This window comes from Neoarius graeffei, chromosome 2 (assembly GCF_027579695.1).
Source record: "Neoarius graeffei isolate fNeoGra1 chromosome 2, fNeoGra1.pri, whole genome shotgun sequence".
NCBI classification, from domain to species: domain Eukaryota; kingdom Metazoa; phylum Chordata; class Actinopteri; order Siluriformes; family Ariidae; genus Neoarius; species Neoarius graeffei.
In genome coordinates this window covers 6,377,151-6,393,751 of record NC_083570.1, presented here as the reverse complement: position 1 = coordinate 6,393,751, position 16,601 = coordinate 6,377,151, and the positions used below count along the sequence as shown (strand labels likewise).

General features: G+C 43.4%; 2 protein-coding genes and 2 pseudogenes across 2 annotated transcripts in view; all 4 read right to left on the bottom strand.

Annotated features, from left to right (window-relative positions):
* LOC132877588 (tripartite motif-containing protein 16-like) overlaps positions 1–12,358 on the bottom strand; it is a 421,828-nt gene extending 409,470 nt beyond the window's left edge. The window contains exon 1 of the mRNA XM_060913600.1: positions 12,249–12,358. The gene's annotated coding sequence lies outside the window, so the exon portion shown is untranslated. The remainder of the gene's footprint in view (positions 1–12,248) is intronic.
* On the bottom strand, positions 6,802–7,585 carry LOC132878585 (stonustoxin subunit beta-like; annotated as a pseudogene).
* Positions 9,608–11,487, bottom strand: LOC132868642 (SCAN domain-containing protein 3-like; annotated as a pseudogene).
* Positions 12,359–15,223: 2,865 nt separating the features above from the next.
* On the bottom strand, positions 15,224–15,999 carry LOC132878288 (E3 ubiquitin/ISG15 ligase TRIM25-like). The gene has a single exon (XM_060913655.1). The coding sequence runs from the start codon at positions 15,924–15,926 to the stop codon at positions 15,288–15,290; it is 639 nt and encodes a 212-aa protein (XP_060769638.1). The 5' UTR covers positions 15,927–15,999; the 3' UTR covers positions 15,224–15,287.
* Positions 16,000–16,601: the final 602 nt, after the last annotated feature.

Below are 16,601 nucleotides of genomic sequence, written 5' to 3'. Positions count from 1 at the left end.
TCGGATCGGAACATCCCTACTATCTGGACAGCAACCAACATCAACCTTGACACAAAACTCCGACGGTATAACAACATAGTCCTACCCACTGCAATATATGCAAGCGAGACATGGAAGTGTTCTGTCAAAATGACCAAAAAGCTGGATGCCTTCCACCAGAGAAACCTAAGGAAGATCTTAAAGGTGAGGTGGCAAGAGCACGTAACAAATGAAGAAATCCTCAGAAGGGCTAAATCAAGACCGCTCAGTGACATTATTACAGCCAAGAGGATGCAGCTGGCAGGACACATCCTCCACCTACCCAGACACTCCAAAACAGCCATGACCTGGGTTCCTCCAGATGGCAGAAGAAAGAGAGGAAGGCCAAAAAACACCCGGCAAAGGACATTCCTGGAAGATCTAAAAAGGGCAAACATCGCCTGGGAGGAAGCGGAGACAGTAGCAGCCGATAAACGGACATGGAAGCTTGCTGCCCGATGTGCCTCTAAAGGCACAGGAGGAACTAAGGTCTAAGGTAAGGTCACGTTTTCTCTACCTCGTTCTCTCGTCCTGACTACATTGCTCTGTTTGCCGATCGACCGACCCTTGCCTGTATTTTCACTACAATTCTCATCCTGTGATTTGGCTTTGTTCCCAGTTTGCTTCTCCCACTCTCCCCTGCACATACATCCGTAAGTGCCTGTGTAGCACCGCTATCAATTCCCCGATACTCGAGAAGCTACTGGACCAGTTCTAGGTTCTATTAGAGTGGGGTAGACAAGTGAGAGTTAGACCAGAAACCAGGGATTGCAAATGGTAATGCCAGCACTTTACTGAATATAAAACAGAACATACAGAAATGAAAAAATACCGTCTCAAATTCCTGCAGGCAATAGAGAGTACCAACTCACTCTTCTCACACAAAGTTGTCTCACTGAAATGAAGTATAATTCAGTTAGATAATCTACCTAAGATGGATGAATTTATAAAGTTCTCTCTCTCCTTTTGAATTTTAATCTGATTTCTATGTTTTAGACCGGTCTGTAAACAATTATATTTAACGTTAAGTGGTTATTGAACTGCACCTATTTAATCCTATTATTACAACAGGTTAACTCTTTTGTTCCCTCTAGGAGCAATTCACCAATATCACAGTTCTAAGCACAACCAAATGAACCTTATTTGTACCCAAAATCATAACAGAGGAATGAAGTAAACTTGTTAACGAATGAAAACATCATATACTTCAGAAAAAGTGATAATGGGTGGAGACTTTAACATAGCCCCTGATTCATGGTTAGATCGAATACCTCACAGGAATCCACAACCTGTTTACAGACGCATTATACTGAATTTATGAACAACAACGAATGTAATTGATTTTTGGACGTCATCAAACCCAACTTGTATTCAATATACATGGTTTAATGCTGCAGGAAACGGTCAGTGTTCGAGACTAGATTACTGGCTTATCTCTTGTGAGCTGTATAATGATATTTTAGATTGTGAAATTTCAGCCTCTCCGCTCACAGACCATTGTACGATTAGTCTAAACCTATTCACGTCTAAGCAACATAAGATCCTTCCTAATATCTGGAAATTTAATCACGACTTATTAGAACGGTGAATTTTGTGATCAGGTGAAGTCTCTTATTTTGGAGGTTGAAGAGTTAGACATGTCTGATAGGAGTAAATGGGAATGGTTTAAGTTTAAGCTCAAACAAATAGCAATTGGCATGGGTAAAAAACTTTCACGTATAAGGAGACAAGAACAAAAGGATCTGATTGATAAAATGAATATATTAGTAAATAACACACAACTATCCTTAGAAAACATTTCAGAATTACAGTCACTGCAGTCTCAACTAGACGAAATGTACACAATAAAGGCAAATGGAGCTTCCACTCGATCAAGAGCTGGATGGATCGAACAGGGTGAAAAAAGTTCATCGTATTTCTTCGGACTTGAAAAACAAAGACAAACTAAGAAAAAAAATGAGTAAGCTTATGACCAATGATAATATAAGATCAGAAATGAGTACAGGATGGAATTTGGCTCTTTTATTGTAACTTAAATTTAATAAATCAGAATGTGACGTCTTATTTTATCCCATCAATGATGACATCAAAAAAATGGATGAAGACAAACATACACTTGATGAGGAATGAACTATAACAGAAATTAAAATTGCATTAAAACAAATGAAAAATGGTAAATCACCAGGAATCGAAGGCTTAACATCTGAATTTTTAAAATACTTTTGGGTGGATATTAAAAAAAAAATTATTATATAGAGCATTTTTAGAATGCATTCACAAAGGATGTTTATCCCCGACGATGAAGACAGGCTTAATAACCTTGCTACCAAAACCCAAAAAAGACTTCTTGTTGCTAGACAATTGGAGACCTATAACCTTACTATGCAATGATTATAAATTACTTGCCTTAGTATCTGCTAATCGTCTAAAGCGTGTACTTGTAAAGCTTGTAGACGAATATCAATCAGCCTTCATGAAGGGAAGATATATTCAAAACCACATCCGACTGATTCTGGATATGATTGATTACCAATCAATTATTCAATTTAAGATTTTACGTGGAATCAGACAAGGCTGCCCAATTTCACCAAAATTATTTATTTAATGTACACAAATGCTAGCGTACTTAACCTTGTGGAATAATAGAACCATTACTATTAATAGGGAAGACTTTATTTCAACAAGAATGGAATGATAAAGTTTTAGATGTTACCGATCTAATGGGTGAAAATGGACATTTAATGCAATTTAATTCATTTGTAGAAAAGTTTCATTTAAAATGTGTCTATAGAGAATTTAATCAAATTTGTAGAGCTATTCCACCTCCCTTAAGATTCACGATAAAAAATACCCTTGAATATTCAAAGATGTCAGTCAAACTGCCTGAATTGAAAATTGGTGAAGTGGAAATTGGTGAAAGAAAATCTAATAACAAAGGAATTAGAAATGTTTTAAAATGGAAGCTATTCCGTGATTTAAAAAAATAAAATAAAAGTAAGAATAACTGATGATGGAGGAACGCTAACAAATACAGACTGTAGTTATCTTAGACGGCCAATTTCACCCACAGTGAAAGAAATTCAGTTTAAAATACTGAACAATATTTATCCAGCTGCTGAAACTCTCAGGAAAAGGTTGAATTTGCTTCTGTCTGAAAATGAGTTCAGCACAGAAACTCCATCACTGGGGGAAACTTTATTCTCCTGTGCTCTTATCTTTTATTCTGCAAAGCTTTGATTGTAATATTTGAATAAAAATCGCAAACTCACAGATAAACCTGGATTTATAAGGTTCTATCTGCGGGCCAATCATCATCCAGGCTGAATATGGGATGATCACTGTGGCAGCGGGGGCGTGGTCAAGCGCCGGTCTGTGACAGGAGGGCGGAGTCGGGGAAGGTAAGTAGCAGAATCACTACACCTGATGTCAATTAACCTGTGTTTGTGTGTGTCTTCCCAGTGACCGCGCCCTACTTAAGGAGGGAGAGTGTAGAGCAGAGGAGCTCATCCCCGAACCAGACGCCGGTTGTGTGTGTCTGTGGTATTTACTTTATGTTCACTGAAAAGTGTGGCAATAAAAACCCGAGCTTTACCAACTTGATCTCTGTCCTGCCGTCCTCTGTGCTCCGCCCCTTGGTAGAACCGTTACAGTGGTGCCGAAACCTGGGAGAATTGGAGTGCAGAAGCCTATCAGCCCCATGGAGTCCTCCCCGTTCGCCGAACTGGTCCACGCACCCACTGCCACATACCCCCACCGCCCGACTCAGGCTGGGCAGCTGTCCGGCCTGCAGCCGACCCCCCCGACAGGAGAGGAAGTCTGCCACGACCATCCTTGAAATTAAAGGGTTGGAGTGCCAGATACCAACGGGTGATCCGCGCGTTGGCATCCTTCATGCAGTGGAGCCACTGGAGGGGCGTGTGGTCTGAACAGAGGGTGAAAGCATGCCCCAGCAGGTAGTAATGGAGGGCGAGGACCGCCCACTTGATTGCCAAGCACTCTTTTTCAATTGTGCTGTAGCGCCCCTCACGCACCAACAGCTTCCTACTGATGTATAAGACTGGGCGGTCCTCCCCCTCCACCTCCTGGGACAAAACAGCCTCCAGCCCTCTGTCCGACGCATCCGTCTGTAACATAAAGGGGAGAGAAAAGTCAGGGGAGTGTAAAAGTGGCCTCCCACACAGTGTGGCCTTTACCTCAGAAAAAGCCCGCTGGCATTGCTCCATCCACTGGACCGGATCTGGTGCCCCCTTTTTAGTGAGATCAGTCAGCGGGCTTGTGACGTCCAAATAATTAGGGATAAACCTATGATAATAGCCAGCCAGCCTCAGGAACTGTCTCAACCCCTTTTTGGTCTTGGGCCTCGGGCAGGCCGCAATTGGTGTGGTCTTGTTAATTTGGGGACGCACCTGCCCGTTGCCCAAGTGGAAGCCCAGATACCATACTTCCACCCGCCCAATCGCACAATTCTTCGGGTTGGCTGTGAGACCCGCTCACCTCAGCAACCTAAGGATGGCCCTCAGATGTTCGAGATGCCTCGGCCAGTCATTATCATCTATAGTAATGTCGTCGAGGTAGGTGGCCGCATAGGTGGCGTGGGGGTGGAGGACCCTGTCCATCAGCTGCTGAAACATAGCGGGCACCCCAAACAGCCCAAAAGGAATTGTGACGAATTGCTCCAGTACCACCTGGTCGATGATCCCCTCGGCATCACGGTTGTCGGCCCTCAACCACCACCAGCAGGCGTCCCGGAGTTGCTGGCCAAATGAGAACGGCCGGCCGACTTCCTCCAAGCGCAAAGCGCGGAAGCGCTGACGCTGCTGCTCAGGGGTGCACCCCACACGCTGGAGGACGGCCCGGCGAAGGTCCGCGTAGGCCAGCCGGCGGTCGGCAGAGAGCTGTAGTGCGGCCAGCTGCGCCTCTCCCGTTAGCAGGGGGAGGAGGCATGCCATGTGCTGCTCCATTGGCCACCCCAAGGTCTCCGTGACTTGCTCGAAGAGCATGATGAATGCCTTGGGGTCATCCTGCGGGCCCATCTTTGTTAGGGTGAGGGGGGACGGGCCCATGGTGGGAGCGTTGGAGGACCCCGCCGACGCGAGGAGGTGCCGGAACGCCTGACGATCTTCTTGCTGGGCCAACACCAGGGCCTCGAACCACTGTTCCTGCTCCTTTCGGAGGGTGACTAGCGCCTGGTGCTGGCTTTGCTGGGCTGTGGTGAGGGCGTGGACCAGTTCGGCGAACGGGGAGGACTCCATGGGGCTGATAGGTTTCTGCGCTCCAATTCTCCCGGGTTTCGGCACCACTGTAACGGTTCTACAAAGGGGCGGAGCACAGAGGATGGCAGGACACAGATCAGGTTGGTAAAGCTCGGGTTTTTATTGCCACACTTTTCAGTGAACATAAAGTAAATACCACAGATACACACAACCAGCGTCTGGTTCGGGGATGAGCTCCTCTGCTCTACACTCTCCCTCCTTAAGTAGGGCGCGGTCACTGGGAAGACACACACAAACACAGGTTAATTGACATCAGGTGTAGTGATTCTGCCACTTACCTTCCCCGACTCCGCCCTCCTGTCACAGACCGGCGCTTGACCACGCCCCCGCTGCCACAAACACGATATCGGCAGCCTGAACCGATCATGTACTGTATGTTCTAATGGAGTTTAAATATTGTTCAATGTTTTACAATCAAATCTCAGAGTTTAGAAACAACTTCAGATTTGAAAAAGTGAATGTGGATTTTACATCTTAGAACACAAGCAGAAAAATCAAATTCATTCCAAATGTGATGTTTTATTTTTATATAGTGTGACCTGAACAGGTTTAAAATGTTGTTCTGTTCTGGCTTTATTACTGTTTAATATGGCCCTTTTCCACGACCCTTTTTCAGCTCAATTCAGCTCGCTTCAGCTCACTTCAGCCCGACACAGCTCGCGTTTCGACTATCTCAGAGCAGCACAACTCAGCTCGCTTCAGCCCTGCTTAGCACCCAAAACTCGCACCGTTTTGGAGTGGGGCTGAAGCGAGCCAGTGGGGCTAGGGGCGTGAGGAGACAGTCCCCTGTGCACTGATTGGTAAGGAGGAGTGTCCTCACACGCCCACACACGCCCCGCGAGCACGCTGGGATCTGTAAACCCGGAAGAAGAATAATTACGAATTACAAGAATTTCTGAAGCCTTATGCGCCTCGCCTCATCTATATGCTCTTGCCAGTATCTGTTGGCGTTGTCGGTGACAACAAGCCACAGCACCAAGACCAGCAACACTAACGACTCCATGTCCTCCATGTTTATTGTTTACTATCCGGGTCATGAGACTCCTGCTTAAAAGATCACTGATGTCACTGTTTGCGCCGCCTAACGACATCACGTGATGTCCACCCACTTTCGCTAACTCCACCCAATGTGTCCACTCACTTCCAGCCAGCACGGTTCAGCACGGTTATAGTCGAAATGCAACTCCAACAGCCCCACTCAGCTCGACTCAGCACGGCACGGCTCAGCCCGACTCAGCCGCGTTTGTAGTGGAAAAGCGGCATTAGTTATTTAATGAGACGCTGCTTAATATGAAACAAACACAACTTTACAACGCGAAGGTCATGAGATCATTTTCTTTTTAAATTTGACGAGTTTCTTGTCTGACAGTTAATTTTTAACATTTCCTTTTTAATTATTTTTAAATTATTCATCTGTTTTAATTTAAATATTAAAATGAGTGTTTTTGTGCAGCTGGATTGTGTTCTAGTGAAACAGACGACTGAGCAACAACGTGGCAACGTGCAGGAATTTTACAGAAAACACTACACACTTTTATTCTGGCTCACACAATCTCACTGTAGAATACATGGAGACCCCAAACCCAGCGTATAGAGTCTGAGTGAATGTGGTGTGGACTCTGTGGAGGAGCTTCATCGTTTCAGAGAGGCTGTAGAAGGGCAGAGTTCCTGCACTGTGATCCACATACACTCCTATTCTGGAGGCTGATGGAACTCTGAGATCAGTCTTAATGCTGTTGTGACAGAAAGAGAGAGAAGAAGAAGAACACCGCAGACTCCAGGACTGATTATTGAATCCAAACCGACACTCATTACCCTGTCCTTTCCTGCTGATGTCTTTATACGAGACTGATATGGACACAACTTCAGCACCGCTCCATTCCACCTCCCAGTAACAGCGTCCACACACACTCTCCTTACACAACACCTGCTTCCAGGAATCAAATCTCTCTGGATGATCAGAGTAACGCTGCTCTCTCTCACACTGTTTCTCACCGCTCTGTTCTTCTCAGACAGAATGAGGCGACGATGTGCCGTGTTGGGATCCAGAGTCAGATAACAGAAATCTAAAATAAAAGAGAAAAACAAACTGAACAATGTGAACATGAATATCCGCGCTGGGGGCGTGGTCACGAAAACAGCAGTTCGGTTGCAGTGAAAACTTTTCTCTGTAGAACCCTGTCACTCCCCCCTCCCCCCACTCTGGGCTCAAGAACACAACAAAAGGGCAATAATATAACAACAACCAATCAGAATTCAGATACAACGACCAATCAGAATTCAGATACATTCTGTTGCCAAGTAAAATTGTAACCTATCAAAGGTCTCGAGCCCTCGTGCTGTTTTACCGTTAGATCAATCACATATCAGCTTAAACTAGCATTCTAAAACTAGTTAAAGATCCCACAGAAGAGAGCGACTCCCCCTGCCAGCCTCATGGAACGCAGTGTTTAAGGCTCCGGATGGGTTTTATTTCCATTTATGAGGGAAAGGAACATACACCCTCCCGACAGTCAGTGCGGTATTCGCTTGGAAAACACATTTGCAAATTGGTAGAATGAGTTCATCATCACATGCAAGATTTGCAGTTAATCAAATGGATTTCATATTATTATTATTATTATTATTATTATTATTATTATTATTATTATTATTATTCATGAATTACTACAGTTCTGAACTTCAAATGTTAAAAGTCTGGCCTTTGGAGAGATGATGGAGACTCTTTTGGTGGAACACAACGGAGCAAAATATTGTGACCCTCTAATGTTGACCTGAAGTTGGCACCACTGGGGGTTGGCATTGGGTTTTTGTCCCCACCAATGTTAATACCAAACCTACGCCCTTGCCTACATGTTATCTCGTTCTAATTGTTGTGACTTTTATCCAAATGACAGCTGGCAATACGTTGTTACTTTGCACTTTTTGTTGATCTGGGTACTAATCTTTGAGAAACTGGATTGGCAGAATGTTGCCTGTGAAGAAAAGAATGTCTTTTTATTATCCTGTGCCAAGTTAATATTCACTTCAGTGCAATTTTTAAGAGACATAAATTGTATTTTATTTATTGTTTTTGTTGTGAGTGGTTTTGTTTGATTGTTGTTTTATTTCTTTAGCTTATTTATTTAGATTTATTTTTTACGTTCCACTGTTGAATTGAATAAGTTGACTTAATTAAAAAGTTTACTGTTCTATGAAAGGGTGTATTTGCATGATCATTATTATTTTACTAGTGGCATAAAATTGTCTTGAAAACACGTCAACAATAATATCGTTTATCGCAATAATTTCTGAGACAATATATCGTCCAACAAAATTTGTTATCATGACAGGCCTAGAAGTGTGTGTGTGTGTGTGTGTGTGTGTGTTAGATGTACATTTCAGAAAGTCTTCTCTGCTCTGTGGTTCTGGTCCTGAAATGATCTGAACTGCTGCAGCTGTGGAGAGAAAAATAGAAACATGAGTTTGTGTAAAAGATGGAAAGAGTTTAAAGTGATCCAGTCAGTTTATTCATTTTAAATCAGTGTTTTAGTTCAAAGTGTCGGGTGAATAAAGTGTCTGCAGAAAAGAAAGCAGGAGCATCGCTAAGAAATAACACATCACTGTGTTTCTCCAGCAGGAACAGCTCCTCTTACCATGTGGAGGGATTTTGTTGAATTCCTCCTCACAGAATTCCTCGAGTCTCTTTTTCAGATCTGAGAGAGAATTCCTCACTCCATCAAATGAGAGATGTTGATGGACAGTGACGCTGGATGTGTGAAATGATGGTCTGTTCATTTGAGGAGAGCGACATCCAGAAGCTAAAACCTACAGAAAGCAAATGAAATGTAAAACCCACTTGTGATGTCAGACAGGGACATTTATTGTTCCCTTAATGAGAGGTGTTTTAGAGCAGGGGTCCCCAACCTTTTCAGCACTAGGGACCGGTTTGTTTCAGCATTGTTTTGCTGTGGCCCGGTGTGTGTGTGTGTGTGTGTGGGGGGGGGGGGTCTCACACGCGCGAGCTGGGGGGCGGGGTGTCTACGTTTAGCAGACACTGGGAGAATGCATTTAGCTGACGCTTTTACAAATTAGAATAATTGATCATTTGAATTGGAGGACAATTTTGGTGATCGTTTTGGTTCCATATCTGGTGTTGTGCATGCGTTAAAAGTAGCGAACTTCAGCTATGAACAGTAAGTAAAACTGAATCAGGAACATAAACTTGAACGACAAAATTGAACTAGGAACATGAAAACAACATGCACAACACAATAGGAATAGGTGCTGAAACAAATTAAAGGCCTAATTTTATTATGGCATAAGCCGATTAAATTTTAATGTGAGCCCTGTGCTTGTTTCCCTGCAGCTAGAATGTCCCATCTGGGGGTGATGTTGGACAGTGACACTCTTAATGTATTTGAAATATCCAATCGGTTTCTCAGTTTTGTTTTGGTCACTGTCATTGCGGAAAACCCGGCCTCGCAAAGATAAGTAGTTGGGAAGGGCAGCAACGTTTTGAGCGCTTTAATGGCTATTTCCGGATATTCCCGTTTGGCGTTTACCCAGAACGCAGGCAGAGAGTTTGTTTGGTCAAATTTAGTCTTAAGACCACCGTCATTTGCCAGCTCGATCAGCTGCGCTTCCTCCTGAACGGACAGGTGGTCAGGAATTCTTGCAAATGGATTGCGGATCCATTCATTCTTATCACGCGGATCTCGGGAGGCTGGGAAGTAGCGGTCGAATTCTTTCGACAGCCCAACGAGATGGTCACGAACCAACTGTGATAGAACTGGCGCTGGCTCCGTTTCCCCCAATAGCCCCACTAATAAATGAAACATGTCAAATACACCCTTGTCTACGCGACGCCCCCACTGATCCAGCTTTGCTTTAAATGCAGCGACTTTGTCTGCTACTTTAAAGACAGTCGTCATTCTCCCCTGAAGTGTCAGGTTGAGCTCATTAAGCAAAGCAAAAATGTCAGAGGTAGGCGAGTTTTGACACCCAGTGTTCATCACTGAAATGCGCAGCCAGATCAGACTGTTTTCCTGCCAGAAATGCCTGCAGAGGCTCTCTCAACTCGAACACTCTGGCCAGTGACTTCCCCCTCGACAGCCACCTGACCTCTGTGTGCAAGAGAAGGCGTTTGTGCTCTGCATTCATTTCTTCGCAGAGCTGCTCAAACAACCGGGTGTTGAGTGCGTGTGCTTTGCTGAAGTTGACCATTTTAACGACATCGTTCAATACAGCATTCAACTCCGGTGACAATTTACGGCTGGCCAGCATTTCTCTGTGAATGACACAGTGTGTGTGTTCGCAGTCAGGTGCAACCTCGCTCAGCCTCGCAGTGAAACCAGACAGCCGCCCAGTCATCGCCGCAGCCCCATCAGTACATACACCGATGCAGAAGGACCAGTCTAATTTCCCTGACACGTAACCATCCAACGCCCGAAACAACTCTGCACCTGTGGTGTTTGTTGGAAGGGAGAGCACACACAACAGATCCTCCTCAACATCCTCCTCAAAAATGTACCGCACGAAAACGAGAAGTATTGCCCTGTTTTCCACATCAGTGGACTCGTCTACCTGAATTGCAAACCACGGCGACCCTTTTAGCCTCTGCAACAACTGCGCCTCAATATCCTCCGCTATATCATTAATGCACCTCTGCACAGTACTGGCAGAAAGAGGTACAGAGCCTATCTTTTTGGCTGCTGCCTCCCCAAGCACTTCGTCGCACATGTCTTGGGCAGAAGGCAGAATTAGCTCTTCTCCAATAGTGAATGGTTTCTTTGACTTAGCTATTTGACACGCCACTCTGTACGAGGCTCTTAGCAAAGCCACGTTCACAGAAGTAGTTGTCTTTAGCATGAGTTTTTGTGAATCTTGCTCTTGCTTTTTGCGCTCAAAGAATTCAAGAGGTTTATTTTTTAAGTGTGGGGTGTTTAGTTTCAAGGTGTCAAATGAGCTTTGATGGCTTCATAGACTCATTCGACAGCTTGTCCCCGCACACCACACACAACGGATTAGGAGCATGCGAGTCACCGGTCTGTGTAAAGCCGAATTTTAGGTAGGAATCATCATATCTCCTATTGAAAGATCCCTTCTTTTTCTTTGGGTTGCTTCCGGGATCATTATTGTCATCAATGCTGGACCTCTTTTCACCCTTACCCAAACCAAAGAAACTTTCTAAGGACGTTTGCTGCTTCTTGCTCATTGTAGCTAATATACACTGTCGCTGACCGTGAGAACTGAGCTGATCTGAGGCAGCGCTGTGGGAAAATAGCCTACGTGTTGAGGCCAGGTGAGACAGTCATCATGATTGAAAAAAATAAAATGTGCTATCGGCCTCCGAATGCAATAGGCTATGCAGCGTCCACGCATACTTATCTAACGTGAAATGAACCCATGTTTTATTTACACCTCTCTCTCTCTCTTTTATATATAAAAAATCCCCCCCTTTTTTTGGCATTTCCCCCCAATGTCACGACCCGGTTCGGAATGTCTCGCGGACCGGTACCGGTCCGCGGACCGGTGGTTGCGGACCGCTGTTTTAGAGAGTGTGTGAGGAACAGCTGGCTCTGTAGATCAGACAGTGAGTGTTACCTGGAGGAAATGGATGTGATCGTGTGTGTGTGAAAGCTGCTCCAGCTCAGTGACTCTCCTCTGAAGATCAGCAATCTCCTGCTCCAGTTGCTCCAGGAGTCGTTCAGCTCGACTCAGTTCAGCCTTCTCCTGATCTCTGATCAGCTCCGTCACCTCCCAGCGCTTTTTCTCCATGGAGCTGATCAGCTCAGTAAAGATCCTCTCACTGTCCTCCACTGCTGTCTGTGCACTGAGCTGTTAGGACACACACACACACACACACACACGATTTAAAGCTCATCTATCATTCCCTCTCTTACTGGGACTGTAAATGACTCGTTGTCCATGTTGTGTGTGTTTCTAGGAGCAGCTCTGTCTCTGCTCACTGCTCACCTTTATAGTGTTCACAGCCTGTTTCAGCTCCTGCACCTTCTTCTGCTTCTCCTGGATTCTCTGCTGGGATTTCATCTGCTCCTCCTTTAACTCACTCTGAGGACAAATAAAATACATTCAGCTTTGTGGATCGCTGCCGAATCCACAGAATGCGCATGCGGCTCTGAGGGACTCTCACAGTCAGCGGGGGAAACTGGGGTTGAATCTGCTGGTGGTGTTCAATTAGTTTTCTTCTACATTGCAAATACATTGAGTTAATTATCAGAGGTGGACAGTAACGAAGTACATTTACTTGATTTCTGTACTGAAGTACACTTTGAGTATCTGTAATTTACTTGAGTATTTTTTGTGGAAACTTATGACTTTAACTTCACTCCATTTGAAAGACAAATATCGTACTTTTTACTCCACTACATTTCTATCAAGGTCCTCGTTACTCGTTACTATGAAGCAGCTTTGAAAGTGGATGTTTTTATCTTTTCTAAAACGTGACTGGTTTTTTCGCAGGTGACGCTGAGACAGTCTATCAGTAATCACTCGGGTCACGTCACGTCCATAGACTGGATAAAATCAAGATCAATGATTTTTCCGCAGCATTATTTAACACGATCAGTTGATGGCAGAATGGAAGGAGGCGGTTCTTCTGGGGAATGCACACACCCACGGTTCTATAGCTAGAACCCATGGTTCAGTTTTCTGAAAGGAATAAAGAGTCGTTTCATTTTAAATGTTTGCTTTGTTTGCCTAAAACGGAGCACATCACAGCCTACAAAAACTCCCCATCCGACCTGCGGAAGCATATTGAGGGATATAAACGTTTTATTCCAAGAGAAAGCTTGCAGTGAAGTTGTCTGTGCTTTAGAGCTCGCGATAACGTTGCAATCGCTACACAGTCTGATTAGTCAAATGACTTTCTATGGATTTGCCAAGTTGCCATCGCCTTGTCCACGTCTAATGTTTACACATAGCTAGTTAACTTGGACACTGTTAGTTAGCATGTAAAAACGGAGTTACACTAACATGAATAACGTTCACTTTTCTGAAGTCCTTTCAGAAGTGTTTTATCATAATCTTGCCAATTAAACAAAAAAGTAGAAATCTTTATTTTCTCGTAATATTAGCTGCCCAATATGATTTTCAGTTTGAAAAGAGTTTGCTAGCATGTCAGGTGGAGCTTCACTGACATGATTCCACAGGCAGATTCATATGTGCATGAATACATACACTTACACACGCACGCACGTGAGACCTGTGAGATGGACAGTATTGTACTCGTCAGTCACAACAAATTGCTGGAATTTTTTGTTTTGATGTCAGATGATAGTCTTTCACTTTTTTTTGTTGTCTTGCTTAAAGCAGAGTTGCTGTTGGGCCGTTATTAAGCTCGAGGTGCGGATCTGGGTTTTAATCAGGTTGGATTGTCCTTTTTATTTTCTGAGCAAGCTGCATTTACAGCTGTTCCACTGTCTTCCTGATTAACACACACATACATGTGTGCACACACTGCCAGAGCTGAACACTACCATGCTGCTTTGTGGCAGTGGGGAGGAGGGTTTCAATTAAAAAAAAAAAAAAAATGAAAATGACAATGGGTCTTTTTCAGTTCAGTTGTGTTTCATTTTGTAACATTCTACCAGGCGTTTATTCTACAGGTTCTACAAGTTAGTCAGTAAATCCAGTCAGGTGTTTCAGAGGCATTAGGTTTTGTAAGCGTTGTGGCTATAATACAACAAATGCATTGACAGAAAATGTACTTTTAATACTTAAGGATTTTTAAAAGCAAATACTGCAGTACTTTAACTGAAGTAAAAATTTGACTGTCCAACTTTCACTTGTATCGGAGTAACATTTGCCCAGTGGGATCTGTACTTTGACTTAAGTAATGAAGTTGGGTTCTTTGTCCAGCTCTGTTAATTATTAAATAAATATACACAAAACACGATGAATATATTTCAGTATGTTATGGAATTACGTATGGATATCAGAATGTCACATTTATATCACTATATTTTAATCAAATTTAGCTCCATTAGGCGAGTGATTAACTAATTTAGTGTTATAAATGAGACACATTTCTGCACTTCTAATGGTGTCTGTGTGTGTGTGTGTGTGTGTGTGAGTGAGAGAGAGAGAGAGCGAGAGAGAGAGAGGTTTTGATGTGTGTGTAGTGTGTACCTAAGAAGGTTGAATTGACCTCCTTCTATATAAGGTTGACTATATATATTAAACCTCATTCGGTACACACTACACACAGATCAAAACCTCTCTCTCTCTCTCTCTCTCTCTCTCTCTGTGCACTTATAAGGGAGAACATGGCCCACTCTGCACTGTGGAGAACAGCTGAAATAATCCTGACTGCATGATCGGGGGGTAACAGTGAAATGAGCGAGCACGGGGAACACATTTACCTCATTATTTAGCTTATTATTTGCTCATTCTTTCATGTGAACGTTTGTTCATTTCATTAAAAACATGCTTGGAATAAAAAAATTTGCCAAAAACATAAAATAGTTTCATTAATTAATTACCTCATTATATATGTAATGCTGCCAGATGATACTATATATTATTTTATTTTAAACACTTTATATTTCATTAGATTTTGGTTAAAAATGAGCACCATGTGACCTTATCGACTAGATTTAGCAACTACTAATGCCTTCAGCAACGACAGTATGATTGCCTTTAGCAGCTACTAATGCCTATATCGGGGACGCGAACTGCCAAGACGCTCTTCATCCTGTTGCTCTTTAGACTCCTTCTTATGAGTGAGTTCCGGAAAACCACACACAGAGACAACGTTCGTTCCTTAAGAGAGTCTCTCAACTCTCTCTTTAGATCTAAAGGGCAACGTTATCAGGAAACCCACCCCGAACCAGATTACGACCATCACTGAAGATAAATTTAACACTCTGTTCACCAGAACACTGACAATTTTAATCAGCTTTTACAGAATCCTTCTGATTGAGACACACATTGAAATTAAAGTTCAAATCATATCACTGACTAAAGCACCTGTTTCTAGATGGGAAACTATAATTAAGATGATTTAATTCTGGAAAGATTTCTAGTTCTCACCTGTTTCTCAGCTCTTTCTGCTGCAACTGAAACAGCGTCATGGTCTTTATGTTTCTCCAACATGCACAAAGAGCAAATATATATTTGATCAGTACGACAGTAGATTCTCAGCACTTCATGATGTTCAGAGCAGATCTTCTCTTGGAGTTTTGCTGAGGCTTCAATTAATGTGTGTTTTTTCCATGAAGAAACTTCATAGTGAGGTTTCAGATGAGTTTCACAATAAGAAGCCAAACACATCAGACAGGACTTGACGGCTTTGTGTTTTCTCCCAGTGCAGAAATCACACTCCACATCTCCAGGTCCAGCATAACAGTGAGCAGGAGAAGCAGCTTGGACTTCAGTCTTCTTCAGTTTCTCCACCACTTCATCCAGCATGTTGTTTCTGCGTAGAACAGGCCTTGTCGTGAAAGTATCTCTGCACTGAGGACAGCTGTAGACGCCCTTCTGATCCTCCTGATCCCAGCAGCCATTAATACACGCCTTACAGAAACTGTGACCACAGGGGATAGCCACTGGATCCTTCAAGAGATCCAGACACACTGGACACATGAACTGGTCCACAGAAAGCTGATCTACTGAAATACTGGCCTCAGCCATTTTCCTGAACTCACAACGAGAGAGCAAGAGAACGGTTTGTTTTCTCTGAAATGAGGAGTTACTTCCTGGTTCTGTGTGTCAAAGAGCAATAGAGGAAGAGGAGGAGCACAAACACAGAGAGATCATGAACACTCCTCTATTAACCATTTCATCTCCCTTCAGTGCAGAAATATAACCAGTGTAGCCACACTGATTAGGATTAATTTCATGAAATACTCACAGAATGGATCTTAATTTTCAGGACTTTTCCACCTACTGACACCTCAAGCACAACTTTCAGCCTTGTTGATAAATTACAATTGTTTCACTTGAACAGCCTTTTCCTCGTGACATCTTTAAACTGATCTTCATCCCTAAAGGATGTTGGAGCCATTTTAAAAGTGAGGAGGACGCAGCTGTCAGGAAGGAAAACCGTATTTTATTGATTTTGCATTGTTTATTGCTAATAGAAATCACAAAAGTGGATCTTTATTAAACATAATCTCCATTTCACTCAGTATGAGTGCTCCAGCCTTCACGAGTGCCTGAACCCTTCATGATGTGCTGTTAATGGAAACTAATCTACTTTGTGTTGGGTCACATCCCACCACCTCATCGCAGATTAGTTTCCGGGAGCAGCATGCCTCATCCTGTTTGATTCCTGACATCATGTTTTATCAAGAACATTATTCTGGG